Below are 21,684 nucleotides of genomic sequence, written 5' to 3' on the forward strand. Positions count from 1 at the left end.
AGTCCTGCCCACAGCCCTGCATCCATAATGTGGGGGTCCCCATTCTAGGTGAAATTCCAGGTCATCAGCCCTAATATAGCTTGAGCTAGTCAGCACACCAGCAGCAAAGTACATGCCATATCAGAAGCAGCCTTAAAAATACGGACTAGCTTCACCCCCTTTTCCAAAGCATGAGGAAGAGGCAGGATGGGAAAGGAGATGGTGAGGCCACAAAACTAGGAGCTAAATTGGACCCAAGGAAGTCCCAGGATGAAAGCCAGGTGCTGGTGGCTCACGCCTGTAATCCTAGCTATTCAGGAGGCTGAGATCTGAGGACTGTGGTTCATAGCCAGCCCAGGCAAGAAAGTCTGTGAGACTCTTATCTCCAATTAATTACCAGAAAACCGGAAGTGGCGCTGTGGCTCAAGTGGTAGAGCGCTAGCCTTGAACTGAAGAGCTCAGGGACAGCGCCCAGGCCCAGAATTCAAACCCCACGACCAAAAAAAAAAAAGTCCCAGGATGAGTCCTCTTTGTTCCCGGCCCCCCTCCAAAGGGACAGTCTCTCCATAGTTCCTTTCAAGGCCTCCCCTTCACTTTCAAGTAAACTTAGGGTTTACCTTAAGAAACAAAACATCTTCAACAAGTTTGACAAGAAGTGTACTCGTTACCTTACTTATGTAACCGAAACCCCTCTGTACATCACCTTGACAATAAAAAACCAAGCAAACAAAATGTCTTCAGCTGGACAATGGTGGCTTATACCTATAATCCTAGCCACTCGGGAGGCTGAGATTTGAGGATCATGGTTCAAAGCCAGCCAGGCAGGGAAGTCTGTGAGACTATTATGTCCAATAAACTATAAAAAAAAAAAATATCCAGAAGTAGAGCTATGGCTGAAGTGGTAGAAGACTAGCCTTGGACACAAAAGCTCAGAGACAGAGCCTAGGCTCTGAGTTCAAGCCCCAGGACTAGCACCAAAAATAAGTGAATAAATAAATAAGTAAATAAAGTCTTAGGATAAAGCGGGGGGGGGGGGGGGGATGTTGTAAGTAGCTTGAGGAGGGACCATTGCTGCTGTGCTAGGCGAGCCTGACCTTGGGGTAGTGGGGGAATCAGGAGAAAGAATGCTCTGAATCAGCTCTGAGACTTGGCAGAAAGAGGCGTGGGCAGGTGTGGCTTTGCTCTTAAAAGAGTATAAAGGCGGAATCTGAAGGCCAAACCAGGTTGTTGTTGTTGTTTTAGAAAGATGGAAATGGTATACCATCTATAGAGAAGAAAATCCCTGTGACCATCCCAGCCTAGAGCCCTCTGGGACCTATGAGTCACTATGTCTGCAGAATCCTTGCGCCCAGGGTGGGTGAACCACCAGAGCAAGCTGAAAGAAATCTGCAAGGCTGCTTCCTCCTGTGAAATAGGGATAGGAGAAGCAAGAAATTGTCTATTCTGCATCTTTTTCTCCATACTTAGACTGCTTTATTTTCTGTCTGCAGATACGACTTAGCTATTAAAGATCTTAAAGAAGCCTTCACTCAGCTTCGTGGGAACCAGCTGATTGACTACAAGATCCTGGGGCTGCAGTTCAAGCTGTTTGCCTGTGAGGTGAGGACAGGGCTAGGCTGGGAAGGAGGGTTCCCAGGCACCACGGGCTGCTGACCCTTGTGGATTCTTATGAAAGTCATTGTGACTCTTGGGCCTGAGGACTCAGATTTTTTTCCCTCCTTAAGAAAAGACTCAGAGATCTGGGGTCCAAGGTGAGATCTGAGAATCAAGGTTCAAAGCCAGCCTGGGCAGGAAAGTCTGTAAGACTCTTCAGTAAACTACTCAGAAGTGGCACTGTGGTTCAAGCACTAGCCTTGAGTAAAAGGAAGCTCAGAGACAGAGCTCAGACCCTGAGTTCAAGCCCAGGACTGGCACAAAAAAAGAAAGAAAAGACTCAGAGCCAGATGTTTGTGGCTCATGCCTATAATCCTAGCTACTCAGAAGGCTGAGATCTGAGGATCCCCATCAAAGCCAGCTGGAAAAGAAAAGTCTGAGAGACTCATCTCCAATTGATCACCAAAACACCAGAAGTAGATGTATGGCACAAGTGGGTAAGAGCACCAACCTTGAGTGAAAAAGCTAAGCAAGAATGAGAAGCCTTGAGTTCAAGCCCCAATACTGAACCACTAAATATATAAATAAGAAAGAAAGAAAGGAAGGAAGGAAGGAAGGAAGAAAGAAGGAAGGAAGAAAGGAGGGAAGCAAGGAAGGAAGGAAGGAAGGAAGGAAGGAAGGAAAAGATCATGTGGACTAGAGATATAGTTCAGTGGTAAATCACTTAGTATTTGCAAGGCCAAGGATTTGATCACCAACACTATTTAAATAAATAAACAAACAAGTAAATAAATAGCAAAGAGATTCAGATGGTTCAGACTCCTCATGGAGCCATTAGTTACCTGAAGCAATATGTTTTTATTACTACTAGGCTTCAAAATGCATGCAAAAAAAAACCCTCAAACAAACAAACAAAACCGTGAGCCCATGGGTCTTTCTGCAGAGAGACAGGACCAGTGTGTGGATCTATAAAAGTATCCAGAATAATTTGCATGTTCTATTTGCTTAGCATTACACTAACAAACCCAAACTCATGGGTTCAGTCTCCTGGCAGCAGTTGCTGTAACCATGCTAGGTTTTCAGGTTTCTCTCTCTTTTACACACACACACACTCTCTCTCTCTCTCTCTCTCTCTCTCTCTCTCTCTCTCTCTCTCGTTGCTATTAATAGCTCTCAACCCCAAACTCGGTTGTCACTCAGAGAGAGTGAGGACAGCATGGTAACAATCTGCCCCTTCTCGTTCAAAGAACAGCTCAAAGCAGGAATCTAAGTAAAGCTTTCCATAGAAGGACAACGTCTGTATTACCAAAAAGGAGAAAACGTAGCTGGCTTTGACTTAGCAAGTTCATGTCCTTTCTCTAAACAACCCTCCCCTCCTCCAAACACATACCAGAAGATTTAAAAACTACAGCTCTTGCAAATATTACGGGTGTCTTTATTTAGAAGAATTCCTGAGTGGGGAGTGGAAGTCCCCTTGCTTTATTTTCTCAGGCATGAGAAGTCAAGTGTTCCCAGGGTTGCTCAGGACTAGAAGTAAAAATAGAATCCACGGCTGCCTTAGGTCCCTGGGGACACGTGGCCCCCCATCTCAGCCCTCCAGGAGGCTCAGTGCTCACGCCACTTCTCCTAATCTGGGAAGATGAGACTTTGCTTTGGGAACTTGACCGGCATTTGGCCAGATGCTAAAGGAGTCTCTAAACTATGGCGCTATTGATCTGCAAAACATTCTTGCATGCACTGTGGGATCTTCAGTGCCATCTCTGACCTATCCCCCAGTAGATGCTAGCTGCTTGTCACTACACACCGCCAGTCACTTTGTACAGATGTAAGGACTAGCTGACCATTGGTCCTTTTCTAGGGAAAAAAAGGATCAAGCTACAGTGATGTCCAAGCTGAGCTTCATGGGGGAAAAGTCCTTTCTATAGCTGGGGTTGAGATGACCTGAGACATGGGAAATAGAATCATGTACAGAGGCTGCTTGCCTCAAAATCCCACATTCTGTCCTGATAAACCCATCTGAAGTTTAAAATATCCAAAGTTGTCATTGTAGACATCCAAGCTACTGGACAGCATAGTTTATGAGCCTAGCCCTCCAGTGCTTGCTACCTTGCTTGCCCTTGTGACCATGAAGCTGACTGAGACCACAGCCCAAGACCATTGCTTGAACTGCAAGAGAATGTCATAGCATGCATCCCTCATGTCGGAAAAGCTCAAAATGCAAATTGAGAGGTACATTTCTACCACTTTTGCACTTTTGTAAAGGCAAAATATCCCAAGACAAAACATCCTCAGCCAGGGACCATCAGAATGCAGAAGACATCAGCACACGGAAGTTCTGGAAGGAAGTCCAGATCTCCACCTCTAGTACTGGTCCTGGCTGCACTATCTAGCATAGCCCAACTCCTTAGACAGATCACTGCTGCTGCGCATGCCTGTGTGGTAAGTGAGTGCTGCTGGTGAGAGGCCACTGTTCCTTTCATATAACAGCTGCCTAGGGCTGCCTGAGTCTTCACCGCAGCTGGTGTCCTTAGAGTGAGCCAAGACATTAGATGATGTGTCAAATCCTTCACCCCTTCTTCTCCACAATACCCTCTTTTTTCCACTTAAGTAGGGTCCTGCCAGTCCTGGGGCTTGAACTCAGATGCCCGGGCTGGCTCTGAACCACGATCCTCAGATCTCAGCCTCCTGAGTAGCTAGGGTTTCAAGCATGAGCCACTGATGCCCGGCATGTTTTTGTTTTGGAGTGTGTGTGTGTGTGTGCATCTTACCAATGCATCCAGTTGTTTGATCCTGTAAGTTGTTAAGTATGGTGATGAACCCAGCTAAAGACATGGTAGATGAAGTGATTATTGGGTTTGCTGTCCCTTCCCCTTTCTCTATGTGGACTCCAGCTCTCTCTAGCTCAGTCGGGCTTTGCCCATGGATTTGCCTCATTTCTACTGCTGTGTTCCAGTCTTGTACTCATGTAGCCCCGGCCAGGTCCTGGTGCAGAACGGTGCATGTAGAATCCTCTCTGATCTTGTACCTGTCCTGTGGCTCAGCTTAAGCTCGGAGGCAGGATCTGACTGACAAGACACACACCTATGTTTTAGACCCAACTCTGCCTTGGTAAGAGGCCCTGGGCAGGTATCTCCTCCCCATCGCAGCAGCACAATAGTTCTTGTCCTCTCCTGACCTACTGGCTGTTAGGGTTTACATACGATGTGATGCTTTCTTAATGCCATGTTCATGCTTGACATTAGCAAAACTAATATTTTTTATATATTTAAGGGTTTTTCTTCAACTAGAATCATTCCATTTCTATCTACCTTGCTGGAAACCTACATTTTGTTAAAAAGTTTTTATTGTAAAGGTGATGTACAGAGGGATTCTTTGCATAAGTCATGTAATGAATATATTTCCTTTTTTTTTTTTATCGGTCGTGGGGTTTGAACTCTTGGCCTGGGTGCATCCCTGAGCTCTTTAGCTCAAGGCTAATGCTCTATCAATTGAGCCACAGTGCCACTTCCGGCCTTTTCTGTTTATGTGGTGCTGAGGAATTGAACCCAAGGCCTCATGCATACGAGACAAGCACTCTACCACTGAGCCACCTTCCCAACCCCTATATTTCCTTTTGAACAGTGTCACTCCCTCCCATTTTCTCCCATTTTCTCTCTCCCTCCCCTGCCCCCTCAACTTGTATAGTTCATTTCCAACATAGTGTCTAAGTGAGTATCACTGCTGAATTGGCTCACACTTTGTCACACTATTTTAGTGCAAGACTGACTCATTAAATAATTTCCATATCTACAGGAGAGCTGAGGAAGGAGACATTCCCTGTATGTTCATAGAAGCTCTTTTCTGGCACCTGGCCTTACAATGGTCTTGAGTCTTGTGTGTGATCTCTGCCTTTCTAGGTGTTATATAATATCGCTTTCTTGTACGCCAAGAAGGAAGAGTGGAAAAAGGCGGAAGAGCAGTTGGCAGTAGCCATGAAGATGAAGTCAGAGCCCCGGCATTCCAAAATTGACAAGGCCCTGGAAAGCGTCTGGGTGAGGGTGCTGCTGATGTTGGGGAGATGGACAAGAGAATTACTTGGATTCTTACTTGTTTCTGAGGACACCATGAATGGAAGACTTCATTGCATTATTCCAGTTCAGACCTTGAACCTGTGCTAAGAAGTCAAGGCTGTGAGGTTAAGATGATAGAGGCCCTGAGTCCCTTATAAGTAGGGCTCCCCAGCAGCCCCTAGGGAAGAGGATGTTAGGAACTATGCTGTGATGTGCAGCTGCAGCCTCCAATCCTGTAGGGCAGTAGCCATATTTGTTAGTTCACCTTGGAGCCCTCAGAGCCCCACACCATGCCAGAATGGTATGCCTCTACACAACTTATCCATTGATAAATTGCTGGTGACTTGTGGCTTCTGCCTGAAATCCTAGCTAATCAGGAGCCTGAGATGTGAGGATCGAGGTTTGAAACCAGCCTGGGCAGACAAATAGAGACTCTTACCTTCAATTAACCAGTAAATAAACAGGAAGAGGTATGGCTCAAGTGGAAGAGTGCCAACCTTTAGTGAAAAAGCAAGAGTGTAAGGCCCTGAGTTCAATCCCCAGTACCAGTACACACACACACACACACACACACACACACACACACACACACACACACACACACCTTAACCCAATAACATCAACAACAATGAAAATCAATTATAGAAGGAATGAGGAAAATTATCCATAGCTTGAGCACTTGCATTTGGGAACAAAGCTAGTTGTCTATTAGATTTCTTTTTTTAAAATATATTTTTTTATTGTAAAGATACTGTACAGAGGGGTTACAGTTACACATGACTAAGGTGATGAGTCCATTTCCTGTCGAGCGTTATTACACCCTCCTTTGTTATTTCCCCTACTAGCTAAGTCAGTCATTGTAGACCTGTCTACATCTGCAATGCCGGTCAGTCCCAAGACAGTGTTGCCACCATTATGGCTTAAGTCCTCGTGTCCTCTATGCTGGGAGAGAACCTCCTTCCTCAAACACCATGGAGTGGGAGGGGGGGAGGTTCCTAGGGAAAAGAGGGCGCTGGACAAACAAGCGAACGTAAAGTCATATTAAAGCCAGCCATTCACACTCCAGATCTGTCCTTCCAATTTGGAAAAAAAAAAAAAGTGCTTTCATGAGGTGATTGCAGCTCTTCAATAAGAGCAGCAGGATCAAGTCTCGTCACCCCTATTTTCAGTGTCGTTGTAGGGGGGAGGTGTTCTGGTCACCTGGCCACCTCCTTGGGGGCTACGGCTGCACCATCTAGATTTGTGTAAGCACGCGCCCTCTGATGCTTTCACAATGATGCAATCAACTCTGTAGGCATTTCTCAGAAGCCATCACCATGGTTGAGTGACAGGTGGCTGTCCTTTGATTCTATGTTACAGAAACAGAAGCTGTTCGAGCCGGTGGTGATTCCGGTGGGTAGGCTGTTTCGACCAAATGAGAGACAAGTGGCTCAGCTTGCCAAGAAGGATTATCTGGGCAAGGCTACAGTAGGTGCAACTTGTCTTCCCCACCTCCTGGGTCCTGAGCCACGTGGGGCAGTATGGGAGGGGCTCTTGGGAAGAGAGGGCCGCCGTCTGATGGCTCTGCCCCAGGATGACAGCTAGTGTCTAGCTTACAGTGATAACACGGGTAAATGCTACTAGTGATTTTTCTACCAGTCCCTCACATATCTTCCTTCCAGCCTGGCCCTAGACCGAATCCCCCTAGGTTACTCTGGGGCTGCTGGGTCTTGTGACTAAGCCCACGGAAAGGAGACACAGCTAGGAGGTGCTCAATGAATGTGGAGAGAACCTGTTAGGAGACAGAACAACCTTGGCTCAGTGCTCCCTGAAGTCTGACCTCTGTGTTCTGAGGAATCTCTCCCTACTTCCACAGCCCTGTGACCAGACGCCACCTTCACCTGGGCTCATTCTGAACCCAAAACTGCCTTGGCACCAGTGGCTCACACCTGTAATCCTAGCTACTCAGGAAGCTGAGATCTGAGGATTGTAGATTGAAGCTAGCTGGGGCCATGAAACTCTTCTCCCCAATTACACACACACACACACACACACACACACACACACTGGAAATAGAGCTGTGGCTCAAGTGGTAGAGTGCTAGCTTCAAGCACAACAGCTTAAGGACAGTGTCTAGGCCTTGAGTTCAAGCCTTAAGACCTGTGCCAAACAAACAAACAACAACAAAAGTGCATTGGCTTTGACTTTTGTAAAGGGGCTGGGTAGCTAGATCTGGTAAAGCTGCAGAAGCCAGAAGAACATGACAATAAAAATAATCCAAATATCCACCAATGAATGAATGGATAAACAAATCCTGGCATATATGTGATGGAATATTATTCAGCCTTAAAAATGTGGTACAGAAACAAAAGCTGTATGAGCTAGTAGTGGTGATGTGGCTGAACTTTGAAAACATGGATGAACCTTAAAAACTTTATGCTATGTGTAAGAAGCCAGTCACAAAAGGCCATACGCTCTCTAATTGTATTTATAGTCTTTGAATTGGTAACTCTACTGAGATAGGAGACAGACTGCTGTTGCCAGGCTAGGAGGAAGGAGCTGAAGACTGCTGAAAATGGTATGACATTTTCTTGGGGAGTGATTAAAATGTTTTGGAACTAGCTAGAAATGATAGTTGCAAAGCAATGTGGATGTACTACCACTGAATTACTTAAAACCGTTAATTTGATGAATTAATTTATATTAAGTGCATAATTTATCATTATTAATATTTGATTAATAATTCATATGACTTGCACATCAAGAAAGATTTTAAGAGAGAGAGAAAGTGGGCCTGGGTTATTGGTGGTAGTGAGGTAAATACTAGCTTTGAGCTGTATGCTGGTTCATGTTAATAATCCTAGTTACTCAGGAGGCTGAGATCTGAAGATTGTGCTTTGAAGCCAGCCCAGGCAGGAAAGTTCATGAGACTCTTATCTACAATCAACCACCAAAAAAGCCAGAAGTGGAGCTTAGGCTCTAATGGTAGGGCACTAACCTTGAGCGAAATGGCTCAGGGACAGTGACTAGGCCCCAGGTTTAAACCCCAGTACCAGCATTAAAAACAAAACAAAACAACAACAACAAAATCCACCCCGCTTCTATGGTTGCAGGAACTTCTAACCTACAGGACAGGTAACCTGATACTCAGCCACCATCACCTCTGGAATCCATGAAAACGGACCTGTGGTGTGCACTTGAGGACGGGAGAGGATGTTGGGGAGAAAGCAGAGCGGGTGCAGCTCTCACGTGCTCCTGTTCTGTTTCAGGTTGTGGCATCTGTGGTGGATCAGGACAGTTTCTCTGGATTTGCCCCTCTGCAGCCACAGGTGAGGCAGACCTGCCCCAGATCGAGGGTTCCAAAGCTGTGTAGGAAACAGCCCCCTGGGGGAGCAGAGGTATCGAGCTACCATGCTGTCAGGGCTTCTCAGACCAGCCAGCTGTGGGTAATCGGCCTACCCATGCCCAGACCCTGCTCCTGTGGCTGGTAGGGAATAAGGCCCTGTCAGCTTCCTCTCAGCTTCCGAAGCCAAGCCTCCCCCTCTAAAATGCCTTCTGCTCAGGGGCCTCTCTTGGGAACTATGGCAAGGTGCTTAGGGATCTGAATTTCAGCCCAAGGTTTATTCAGAGAGCTGGATCCAGCTGGACTGGGTGGTGGTAGATGGTGAAATGTAGGAGGCTCTTCCTTGTGACAGAAAGAGAGGGAAACAGGGTAAGGAAAATACAAACCCTGTTGTGATGGGACTGTGGTGGGTGAGCAGAAGAGGAAAAGACGACGACTTTCCTGTACGCAGGCGCTTGCCTGTGTGGACAACCACTGCTGGATCAGTATGCAGCCAACTGGGGATTCTGGGAGATAGGCTGAGTTAAGAGGGATGGAAAGGGGCAGCGTCAAGACTACACAGACTCTTGCTTCACTTGTAAAGTTGGAGAGAGCTTGGAAGAAGCCCTTTGGGCTTCGGTACAGCCCGAGCTGTGCAGGAGACCAGAGAAGCCCAGATAACTGGAGTCTGTGATCTCCAGTGGGGCACAGGGAGTGGGCATTGAACGCAGATCCTTGCTTGGTCAGTGGATCCTGAATTGGTTTTCAATCCCCAGGAGTGTCATATGATAGGGCAGACATTAATTATAGAACAGAGCTTTTGGAAACAATCCTGGGAAGGGAGCAGAGCTCAAGGTCAGAAGCACTCCCCTGACACCCGGATGCTCAGTGACAGCTAGCCTTCTGTACAAAGCAGCTGCGGCTCCAGAGGAATTGCTGTGCTGGTGAAAGCTGTGGCTAGGGAGCCCAGGGAGGTGTTATTTTCTTTTGTTTAGTCAGGGAGCACTGTACTTTCTTTCTGGACTGTGTTTCCATCAGCCAGACATGCAGTCTTTGTTTTCTAGCCTGGAAGAATGCTCAAATTACCATTAACAGTCTGCTCTCTCTTCTTTTCCCTCACTCTCCTCCCCTACTCATGTCTCCCAAATATTTCACAGGCAGCTGAGCCTCCACCCAGACCCAAAACCCCAGAGATTTTCAGGTAAGTTAGAAGTAGATCCAAAGGCAGAATGGCCAAGCGCCAAGCCTGAGTAGAAGCCTTCTGTTTTCAAGGTTAGGACAGAATGATCTATTAGGATGACAGTCTACTCTGCAGTGGGGAAGGGGTTCCAAAGCTATGGGGTTTCCTACCATCCCCAAGTCAGTGTGTACAGCCACCCATGTAATAAGGGGTAGTTGCAGTGCAGTAGTTGTCCTGAAGAACATGGCTCCATGGACAGGGGCCAGTTTCGTCTTGGCCACAGTCCCCTCGAAGCTATGTAGCCAGGAAATTAACATGGCGAACCCTTTCCTGTGTGGGTGTTTCCTACTCATTTTTGCACCTGTTTTTATGAAGAAATATGAGGAAGGACCCAAGAAAAGGAAGTCTATTCTTCTGTAAGATGAGAAACAAAGCATGTCCTAACCGCCAGCTTTCTTAAGAATTCCCTATAATAAATAACAAAGCAAGCCTAGCTCCCTACCAGCAAAGGAGGCTGGAAAAAGTTTTAAAAAAAGTATGGTAGCCATTACCAAAGGGAGAGGTGGATAGGCATGTCTAAATCCTGTGGCTGGAAGGGTCATGAAGGGACAGGGCATCTGGAAACAAAGCTGCATGGAGCATGAGCAGCGTGAACCTGAAACCCCACGTACAGGCGGCTTTGAAGCCAACCTCCCTCACTTGGCCCAATGAGTGAGAAGAAGTATCATGGGTTCTGAGGAATCGAAGAGATTAAACATTGCCTAACACACAGAACAGCATAAAAGCTCACCGGTAGCTATTCATCCCCTTCCTCCTTCCGGGATGCAGGCTGGCCTAGGCAACTTCTCTCCACTCATCTTTCTCACTCAGCTGGCTCACCTGACTTCCACGGTCACCAACCCAGCCCACACTTGGAGTATGTCCTCTGAAGACAGGACTGAGGACAGGCATTATCAGATCTCTTCATCTCGAGACGTATTTTTGTCTGTTTGACTATTTTTTTGGTGCTGGTCCTGTGGCTTGAACTCATGGCCTGCATGCTATCCCTGAGGTTTTATGCTCAAGGCTAGTGCTCTACCACTTTGAGCCATAGCCCCATTTCTAGCTATTTGGTGGTTGACTGGAGAAAAGAGTTACATGGACTTTCTTACTTTCCTGCCCAGGCTGCCTTTGAATTGTGATCCTCAGATCTCAGCCTCCTGAGTAGCTACGATTATAGTCATGAATTATCAGTGCCTATCTGAGTCTTTATTTTTTATTAGTATATATCAACAGTACAAGGGGGTTTCGTTGCAATAGTCACATAAATGCATTTGAACAAGTTCACTCCCTCTGTTTCATAGTTTTATTTGGTAATGGCTCTGAAGCATAAGGGTAGTGATATCAGCAATGTACTTATGCCAAAGAGAAGTAAAAAAGTGGAAGTTGTTGATTTAATAGAAGGGGGAGAGATCATGTGTTGAGGGGTTGCTAAGATCCATAGTGAAAACAAACCTTCCATCATTGACATTGCTAAGAAAGACAAAGATGTTTAGGCTGGTTTTACTGTTGCATCTCAGACTGTAAAAGTGACAGCCATGGTATGTAATAAGCATTTAGATCAGACAGGAAAGACGGGGAAACGTTAGTACATAGAGTTTGATATTAGGTGTGGTTTCAGGCTCTCCTAAGTATCTTGGATCATTGCCTCCTGTTGGTTTAGGAGAGACTCTATGTAGTTAAGCAACAGGTTGACAGGGGTTCTTACCTAGCCCTCTTGGGAGTCTAGGGAAGGCAAGCACCGAGTATCTGGTCCCCCGAGGAGCATCTTACTCCATGGGGAAGACAGGACTGTGTATGCAGCGGTCTGACATGAGTCTCCCCTCTAAGTCCATTGTGGACTGGATCCCGTGTCTACCCACTGCAGGGCTCTGGAAGGGGAGGCTCACCGTGTGCTGTTTGGGTTTGTGCCGGAGACATCCGAGGAGCTCCAGGTCATGCCAGGGAACATCGTCTTTGTGTTGAAGAAGGGCAATGACAACTGGGCCACAGTCATGTTCAATGGGCAGGTATTCAGGGGCCAGGGGAAAGTGCTGAAGGAATGGGATCCTGGTGGCAAATAGCAGAGCTTTCTGTGGAGCAGGCCAGTTCACTTCTTTGTTATGTACACCATCCCTGCTGGTCCCTATGGGCTGTTCTGGGGCTGGGTGCTGACAAGCACATCTCTATCTTCCCCTTGGATTCTGCGATGCTGAACCACAGAAGGGGCTTGTTCCTTGCAACTACCTGGAGCCAGTGGAGCTGCGGATTCAGCCTCAGCAGCCGCCCCAGGTAATGTAGTGCTAAGGCCTGAACCCCATCATCCCACCTTTTGCAGATCTCTCTCTGGAAGGAGGAAAAGTGGACACATCGGAGGGACTCAGTTGCAGCCCTACTGCTGTGGATCTTTGTCAGGATGACTTGGGGAGCAGTACTGGAGGGTTAGGTTTTCCCAGATGTATCTTCTTCACTAGGGAGAAGGATCAATGTGTTGGTTGGTGTGATACTTTTAAAAACAAAGCAAAGCCATGCCCTAGTGGCTCATGCCTATAATCCTACCAATAATCTGCCCATGCCTATAATCTAGCCTCTTAGGAAGCTGAGATCTGAGGACTGTGATTCCAAGCCAGCTGGGATAGGAAAGGCCCATGAGACTCTTATCTCTACTAAACTACAAAAAAAAAAAGCTGGAAGTGGAGTTATGCTCAAGTGGTAGAGTGCTAATTTTGAGCAAAAAAAGCTCAGGGATGAGCCCAGGCCTGAGTTCAAGCCCCAGGACCAGCATACATATACACATACACACATATACATGGAGATATATCAATAAGTTAGGAATAGCACCTATGGTCCCACCTAGAGCGTGGCATGGGGTGAAGGGTCTCTTGTCATCTTGAGGCCATCTGTCATGGATAAAAGCACAAAACCTTACCTGAAAAATAACTAAAGCAAAACAGTGTGTATGTGCATGTATGTATGCTTACATGTATGTACGTATGTATGTAGTGGCAGAGTGCCTGACTAGCAACCCTCAGTACTCCTTTAGAGGAGTAGGCCTTACTGTCCTCTGCTTCTGGAGTTGCTATTGTTGCTTTCTTCCCCTCAGGGGACTGCCTTTCCATGGAGCCTCAAGAGTGCTCCTGTTTGGATCCGAGTGTTCAATGATCATAGGGCAGCTGGTCTCTCTTCAGACTTTGTAGCCAGATATATACGGGCTCTGCTCTCCCCAGTCAGACTCATTCTATCCAGTTGCTTTAAAGAGTTTTGGGAAGTGGAGTTTTTCCTTTGTACTTGAAACAAGAGGATAGCCATCCAGTGGATTTCCAGTATGGCAGAAGGGATGACAAGTTGGATTTCTATTCCTGATGTGGGTTTTGTTTCCATTGGGCCAACCTTGTCTTTCCTTTTAACCAACATTGTCCCTAGCCTTTTCCAAGTAACACCCTAACAACTTTTAGGAAGTCTTTTCTGAGGGACTCCACAGGATTGTCCCCTCAATCCAGAGAACTTTGAATGAGAAAATTCTGACCATCGTCTCCTGTCATCTATAGGAGGAGACCTCCCTGGAGTCTGACATCCCACCTCCTCCCAGTGCCAATGCCCCTGGAAGACCTCAGCTGTCACCAGGTTAGTGGTCCTGGAGCAATGCCCTAGGCCTAGGTTCAGGAGCACTTCATGCTGCTTCCTAACCATTGTCATCCCAGGCTTCTAGAAAACTCTTGTTTCTTCTCCCAAAATACAAGTGTGCACTATACACCTAAATTGCATGTGCATGCGCACGCACATGCACACACACACATACCAGGCATAGTCAGTTTGCTACCTCACTGCCTTCTCCAGAACACTCACTCATAGGCCTAGGTGAGGTAGTCTATTAGGATTACCACTCGGTCACCAAGCCCCTCTGATTACTGAAGCCATGTTGCAGAAGCAAAGCTGCAGTAATTGCATGTCTGTACCCCCCGAGGAGCATGAAGTGGCTGTTTGCAAACTGTGCTTGTGAGACCACCTTGCAGAGCCCTGGTAGGGGAAGGGATGGTCAAAGAACTACAAGCAGATGTGAAAGGGAAACTGTCTCTTCAACCATGTCTCCTCAGATACACAGGGCTGTCTTGGGAAATAATAGGCTTTTTGTCATCACTACAGTGATGATTAGCAGATTCTGGTAGAGATACACTGAGCGGGTGGTTTGTCCATGACTACCTGATCATCAGAATCGCTCTGGAGACCTTCTCCTTTGCAGACCTACAGAGTAGTTGAAAGTCATGTACAATAAGCATCAAATACTTTTCACCAATATATAGTTCAAAGCATATACTTGTCCTGCTCCCCTTTCTATAGCTCCCCCTCACCTGCCTGCCACTTAAAACTATAGACATGTGACACAACCTGTACTTAAGCATGGCTGCCCTGAGAACAAGTACCATCTTCTACATAATCATGGTAATATCACATTAAAATATATTAGTGTCTATTCTGCCTAGGGTTTGTCCAAGATCACATATTGTCCCAGAGACTTGGGAGTTTATATCTCTATCTATCTGTCTGTCTATCTATCTATCTATCTCTTATATAGATATCTATATCTATGCCAATAGATATAGATATAGATATGTAGATATATATTTCTTTTATTTTTTTTTGTTTTGGTCCTAGGACTTGAACTCAGGGTTCAGGTACTGTCCCTAAGCTTTTTGCTCCAGACTAGCGTTCTATAACTTGAGTCGTTGCTCCACTTATGTTTTTTGTTTTTGTTTTTGTTGGTCATGGGGCTTGAATTTAGTGACTAGGCACTGTCCCTGTTTTTTGTTTTTTTTTTTTGTTAGAGGCTAGTGCTCTACCACTTTGAAACACAGCTCCATTTCTGGTGGTTAATTGGAGATGAGTTTCAGACTCTTCTGCCCGGGCTGCTTTGAATGGATTGAATTATCATCCTCAGATCGCAGCCTCCTAAGTAGCTAGGATTACAGGCATGAGTCACTAGGGACCACCTTAGCAGTAATTTTAATGATCAATTGAGTTTATGAATAGATCTTTTTTTAAAAAATCATGTACTGCCCTATGCTAAATAACTTCCTACTTTTCTTATATAAATTACATGCATACTGCTATGTCAATGCATGCACCTTAGAAAACAATAAAGGACAGGGCAAAAAAAAGTGGCTCTGATAATTCTTCTGTGGCTGCTGCTGCATCTCACAGTCCTGGCTTTTCATTGCTTTGGGCCTCACTGCTTGAGTTGACCTTTGGCCCGCTAACCCCACAGGTTGATAAGCATATGCTAGTCCTTTGATAGATGTCTGCACACTCTGGCTATGTTCATGGACTCATGACTTTGATGTTCCCTAGAGGGAGATTTCCCCTCAGTTTACTAAGGTCAATGAACATTCAAGATTAAAGGGCAAAACTCTGGGTACCTTTCAGTCTGTAAATGGCAGGAGCTGGTCAAGAACACTTACTCAATGCTTTTTATTTTGATTTTTAAAATTTTACTCCTGACTTTTTTCATTTAGGTCAGAAACAAAAAGAAGAGCTTAAGGTATGTTTTCCCCCCTTGTACTTTTTCAAGTAGAAGGTGGAAAAGAATGAGCTGTCAACATGCGCATGGCTCTTTGTATTATAGTCCCAATGGAAGGCCAAAACCAATTGCTACCCATTGCATAGCCCATGGACTGACCTCCCCCTACCCTTCTCCAAGCCCGTGCATACATTTCATACCAGCCCATAGCTTTTCAAGTCAAGAGTTGGGCTAAAGGATCCATGAAGGCCTTTCAGGGTATTGGGATGTTTCCTCCTGGCCTCTCCCCTGCTATCTGGAGGACTCAATGTGACAAGGTGGCAGTGATCGACAGCTTCTGATGTTCAGCTCCCTTTGCTTCTCCTCCCACAGGAAGTAAGGCTCAGTGTTCCCACACCATACACAATCAAGGTGCACTACAAGTACACAGTGGTCATGGAGGCTCAGCCCGGGCTCCCCTGCAGCCAAGTCCGGGACATGGTATCTAAGAAACTACAGCTGCTGCCAGAGCACACTAAGCTGAGGTGAGCGCCATGCAGGTTGCAGTAGGGATATAGCTGAAGGCCTTGTGTTGGCTCAGAGGAAAGACATAGGAGACGGTTTGGGGGACATGATGATCTGATACACTTCTTCCCGTTATCATTGCTCAGCTACCGGCCTCGGGACAGCAATGAGCTGGTGCCTCTTTCTGAAGAAAGCATGAAGGATGCCTGGAGTCAAGTGAATAAGTTCTGCCTGACTCTCTGGTGTGAGAACACAGTGGTGAGTGCAGCCTGGGGCTCCAGATGTTGCTCTCAATGGCCATTTCCTTAATGACACACTCAATATTTATGAAGCTTTTTTCTTTTCAGTCCCAGGCTTGACCTCTGGCCTAGGCACTGTCCCTGAGTTTGTTTTGCTCAAGGCTAGCACTCTACCACTTGAACCACAGTGCCGCTTCCAGCTTTTTCTGTGTGTGTGTGTGGTACTGAGGAATCAAACCCAGGGCTTCATGCATGCTAGGCAAGCATCCTATCACCAAGCCACATTCCCAGCCCCAGTCAGGCATTATGCTTAGTAATAGGGACATTTTGGGTAAAAATGCACAGCTGGAAGAGGGTTTCTCACAAGAGATGAGCCAGGTCTCTCCACTGCCATGCTTGACTGGGTCAAGCCCATCTCTGTCAGGCAAGGGTTGGGATCCAGTCATAGCCTGAGTCTGTGCCCATAGCCATTCTTCGCCATGTTCGGTTTCCATGAGGAAGAACACTTTGGGGAGCATTTATTTCACAGATGTCATGGGCAACAGCTTCCTAACAAGTATCTGAGAAGCTTCCATATGCCCAGCAGTGTGCTGAGAGCATTCTTTGAGGCAGCTATTGTCAACCTGTTTGATGCCTTAGAAACAAGGCTGGCAGAAGTCAAGCAACCTAGCCAACATGACACAGCTGGTCAATGTTGGAACCAGGGCTCAGACAGGCACTGTAACTAGTACCTGCCTATGTTCACAGCCACCTCGCCAAACTGACACAACAGGGCAGGCCATCTATTGGCTCTGAGGTCTATGCAAGTCCTCTGCATTATGGTAAGATCAATGGCAGTCAGGAGGTAAGTTTCAGGTTACAAGAGGCAGCCACAGCATAATACTCTTGTTTCTTCCTCCAACTAGTGTCCAGAAGAACAGTTGCCACTTTGTTGTTCCTTTCCCAGTCTGGCCTGAAAACTATCCCTTTGCTTTCTATCAGCATAGTTGGCTTTCTATGTAACATCATATAAAACAATTATATGGTGTTGACTTGTGTATTCTGTATGGTGGTCTATTCCTTTTGATTGGTAAGTGGCATTCCATCATATGGATACCACAATTTACTCATCTGCTGGTGGATAATTTCCTCTAAATGGATTTAGAGTAAATTAATTTTTTTCCTTTGATGAGAAGTTCAATCTAATGACTATGCCTAAACCTCTCTCAAATTCCCAAGGCTTTTTGGAACTCAATCCAGGCTCAGGGAACTTTGCTGAATGCTGTCATTTTTGGTTACACTGGATCCAGCAAATCCTGTTGTTGTAGCTAGGGAAAAGAAGATGAAGTATCATTTATTATACACCCACTCCTGACATGAACTAATTTTTTTAACTATTTAGAATAGTACTGATATACATACAGTAAGTATTCAATAAATGCCTGCATCATTGATCCGTACCATTTCATTTAATTCTCCAAGTCCCAACCTCAGGCTGAGAGAGGCTACACGGCTATTCAGGGACACATAGCTGGTAAATAGTGGAGCTGGGATACAAACCTAGGTCTATGGGCTCCAGAGCTATTTCTACCTCCTGTACTGCTGCTGCCTTTTAATAAAGACAATACACTAAAGTTCAACAGTGTAAGAATTGGGACTTTTTTAACACTCAGTCCAGGATTTTATGCTTTGGTAGTCCTGAGATTTGAAGTTAGGACCTGTGCTTGCTAGCCTCAGTCACATCCTCCAGTATAACATTTTAGCCTAAGCTGTTTCTGACTGGTTACGACACTTCTACAAATTACATTCCTCTTAAACCTTTATGGTGCAAAAGTGACCACAATAAGCCAGATGCTGGTGGCTGTCTGGAATCCCAGCTACTTAGGAGGCTGAGTACCTGAGGACAGTGGTTCAAAGCCATCTTGGGAAGGGGAGTCTGTGAGACTCTTATATCCAATTAACCACCAGAGACCTGGAAGTGGCTACTGCTCTACCACTTAGAGCCTTGAGCAAAAGAGCTCAAAGACAGCATCCAGGCTGCTAGTTCAAGCCCCATGACTGGGGGGAAAAAGTGACCATAATGTCTAAGATGTTTAAGAAATGTTATTACAAATCAAAGGTAAGCCTTTTTGAGAGAGAGAGAGAGAGAGAGAGAGAGAGAGAGAGAGAGAGAGAGAGAGAGAGAGAGAGAGAGAGAGAGAATGGTGCTACATAGTGGCCCTCAAATTCAGTACTCAACATTTTAGGACTTAAAATAGATTACAAACCCATTTTTTGATAAGACTGACTTCTTAGATTGAAGGAGTTGAAAATGTATGCTTCTAACAATCCCTAGTGTTTGTGCTAGGAAAGGGTGTTGGATTTGGTATCAAGAAATTCAAGATGTATGGGCTCACGTCCTTGTCATCCAAATTCTATTTCCCAACCTGGTGGGAATCAACAGAGCCTATCCACCTTGCTGTTGTCAGGATTCCAGCAAGGTGTTCTAGTATCATATATAGTTCTACAGATCTTTGGGTGTCACTTATCTAACTATCTAGTATTCACTACATATATACATACATTTAACATTATCTCTAATATCTCTATATAGAACATATATATGTATATGTAGATGGCTTCTACTAGGAACTGATCTCAAAGTTACCTTTAGTTTATAGCAGACTTGATCTACTGACTTCTTTTAGTGATGCTCAATGTTCACTGGCCAAGAAATTAGGAAAAATAACAGATGTCTCATTTCAGGGTGACCAAGGCTTTACACAGGAACCCACAGAAGGTGAAAAACCTGATAATAACCAGACACCAGAACCTCAGCTTAAGGAAGGGAGCCAAGTGGTGGCACTCTTTAGTTATGCAGCTACCCAACCAGAGGACCTGGAGTTCCTTGAAGGAGATGTAATCCTGGTGCTATCCAAAGGTAAGTGCTACTCCACAGAAGTGAATTCCCATGTTTACCAGAAATAAAGTAAGGGACAGGGAGAAGAAAACACCAATAACCTAGAAACCAAACTTCAGCTAGTGTTTTCAATCCCCTGCCTAGTTTTTAACAGGAACAAAATGAGTGCTCAGCTTTTTCTGGTCAGGTGTTCTAACAGGCATATATAATAGGTATACAATCGTGATGGCCTTTTGATGAAGGCAGCTATGTTCTGGAAACAATGGATTTTCATTCTAAAGGTTAACAAATGGTCTAGGACCATTTTGCCTTTACATCAAACCATAGCTCTCTGAATTGATACTCATTCCAAAGAGGGAATGGGGAGCGGTCCGTTTTGGCATAAAAATGGGAATAAGGAGTTTCAAACTAATAGTTCTCAAACTTCAGCGTATCGTAGTATCCCTTGAACTTTATGAAACTCTTTGGCCATCTCCCAGAGATTCCAGCTCAGATCTATAGCGAGGCCTATAAATGTTCACTCTATGGTTTCCAGGTGATGTCAGCTTGATTATCTTTGAGAACTACAGCTCATTTCTGAAGTGTCTACATTAGCTAAAGGAAGGGTTTTGTTAAGAGGATGGGCAAGGACAAGATAAAAATGAGAGAACACACAGGAAAAACCTAGAAAAAGCATTGCACTTCTTTCTGGGACACACAAAAGGTGAACTGGTTTAAAAAAAGCACCCTTCCACATTCTGGAATCTTGTCCTTAACACTTTTGTAGGAAACAAACAGCATATACGCAGTCAGCAGGGTAGTTTCATCCACCAAGTGCTTTCTCAAACTTTATGTGAACTCAATCACGTGGGATCTTTTAAAAATGACCCTTAAGGTTGGGCATGTCACCTGCAATTTCTAATACGCAACTAGAGTCCAGGATAGACGTTTCCAGGCCAGACCCACAGTAAAAATAGGAAGAATGAAGACAGTGGGGTTGCAAGTAGAATCATAAGGAACTTTGGAGGGAAAAAAATTAATGTTCAGCTATGTTCCACACAAATGATAGAATTCTGGAAGGGGAAGGGCAGGATTTACACACATGGACTCTAACGATGATAGAATTCTGGAAGGGGAAAGGCAGGATTTACACACATGGACTAACGATTCATATCCAAAAATGTTTCTAAACTGTTTGGTGTTTTAAGATAGCACTTAACAAGCCACTGTAAAATAGAGGTAGTAATTATAACTAATTTATTGTGAGATGAATGTTACATGCTTTAGCACAATGCCTTCTTTTAAAGGCTTATATTAAAATTGTTGCTTTTACAAACACCAAATTTATCACTAGCTCTAGCTCTCAAAGCTTTTTATGAATCACTAACAAGATAACTTTCATTCTCAGTATTTCATTTTTAATACAATAAGTGCCTGTCCATCATCAAAATTAAGGTTCCCAATCAAAGCTCAGACAAAATTCAGTTCTTAAAAAAAAAAAATCTATTGGAAGTTCAGGATCATTGGTCAAATGGCGGGGCTGGGGTGGGGGGCGGGGGGAGTTAAATTTTCAATAATGGATTTAGTAAACGACGTGCTTTCCCTTTTGTCAGTGAATGAGGAATGGCTGGAAGGAGAGTGTAAAGGGAAAGTTGGCATCTTCCCTAAAGCTTTTGTTGAAGAATGTACTGCTGTGGATTTGGAAAGTACTCCCAGAAGAGGCTAAGATGGTTCTGGCAACTAAGAAAAGGAGGCTCTATTATTTGTAAGACTTACTATACCTCTGCTATAACCACAGACATTACAGTTTGACCATGTTAATCTAACTTTTCCTTGTTAAAATTCAACCTGTTATATAACACAAGAACTTGCCCATGCAGGAAGACGGAGATGAATTGTCTGGGAAACGATGATGGAGTCTTCTAGGGTGTCAATAATCTGTTTTGCTCTAAATGCTGAGTAGCCAGATGTGTTTACTTTGTAAAAATTCACTGGCTTGCACCTCTCTGTATGGGTAAAACCTCAATAAAACACTTGCCTTACCAAAATAAACCAAAACATCCAAGAAATTAAATGGAAACATTTTTGTTCTTGTACTATTAAGACTCCCGAGTCCAGAGTAACTTACAGGTGACTCAGAAGGCATACACATACTCTTCTAAGTTTTACTACTTAAACAGAACCTAGACTTGAGTTAGGTTTCCATTTAATTCCACAGAGAATTAAAATACTGAAATTTTATCTCTCTATGCATTCTCAGAGATGGACATTTACTACTCAATTTTAAATTTAATACTGAATTTATGTCACTATGTTCAGGAAGCCAGCTGGTTGGAATATTCTTTCCACTTAGTAATGCCATAGTTTTAGTTATCAAGAATTCTATAAATACTAGACCATAGGATCTCAATTTAGTTGCCCCATCTCCTCTTTTTGGGGTGTATGTATG

At 44.8% G+C, this 21,684-nt stretch overlaps 1 protein-coding gene across 1 annotated transcript in view; it reads left to right on the forward strand.

Moving 5' to 3' along the window:
- Positions 1-21,309, forward strand: part of Ncf2 (neutrophil cytosolic factor 2) — a 42,216-nt gene extending 20,907 nt beyond the window's left edge. The window contains exons 4-16 of the mRNA XM_042674644.1: positions 1,470-1,578; positions 5,469-5,603; positions 6,981-7,088; positions 8,870-8,929; positions 10,080-10,123; positions 12,009-12,150; positions 12,344-12,412; positions 13,669-13,744; positions 15,631-15,656; positions 16,008-16,159; positions 16,286-16,397; positions 19,103-19,277; positions 20,849-21,309. Coding sequence (XP_042530578.1) covers positions 1,470-1,578; positions 5,469-5,603; positions 6,981-7,088; positions 8,870-8,929; positions 10,080-10,123; positions 12,009-12,150; positions 12,344-12,412; positions 13,669-13,744; positions 15,631-15,656; positions 16,008-16,159; positions 16,286-16,397; positions 19,103-19,277; positions 20,849-20,961 — 1,321 coding nt within the window. The 3' untranslated portion in view covers positions 20,962-21,309. The remainder of the gene's footprint in view (positions 1-1,469; positions 1,579-5,468; positions 5,604-6,980; positions 7,089-8,869; positions 8,930-10,079; positions 10,124-12,008; positions 12,151-12,343; positions 12,413-13,668; positions 13,745-15,630; positions 15,657-16,007; positions 16,160-16,285; positions 16,398-19,102; positions 19,278-20,848) is intronic.
- Positions 21,310-21,684: the final 375 nt, after the last annotated feature.

The sequence above is a fragment of the Dipodomys spectabilis genome, unplaced genomic scaffold, assembly GCF_019054845.1.
Source record: "Dipodomys spectabilis isolate Male_0828 unplaced genomic scaffold, ASM1905484v1 ptg000019l, whole genome shotgun sequence".
In the NCBI taxonomy this organism is placed as follows: domain Eukaryota; kingdom Metazoa; phylum Chordata; class Mammalia; order Rodentia; family Heteromyidae; genus Dipodomys; species Dipodomys spectabilis.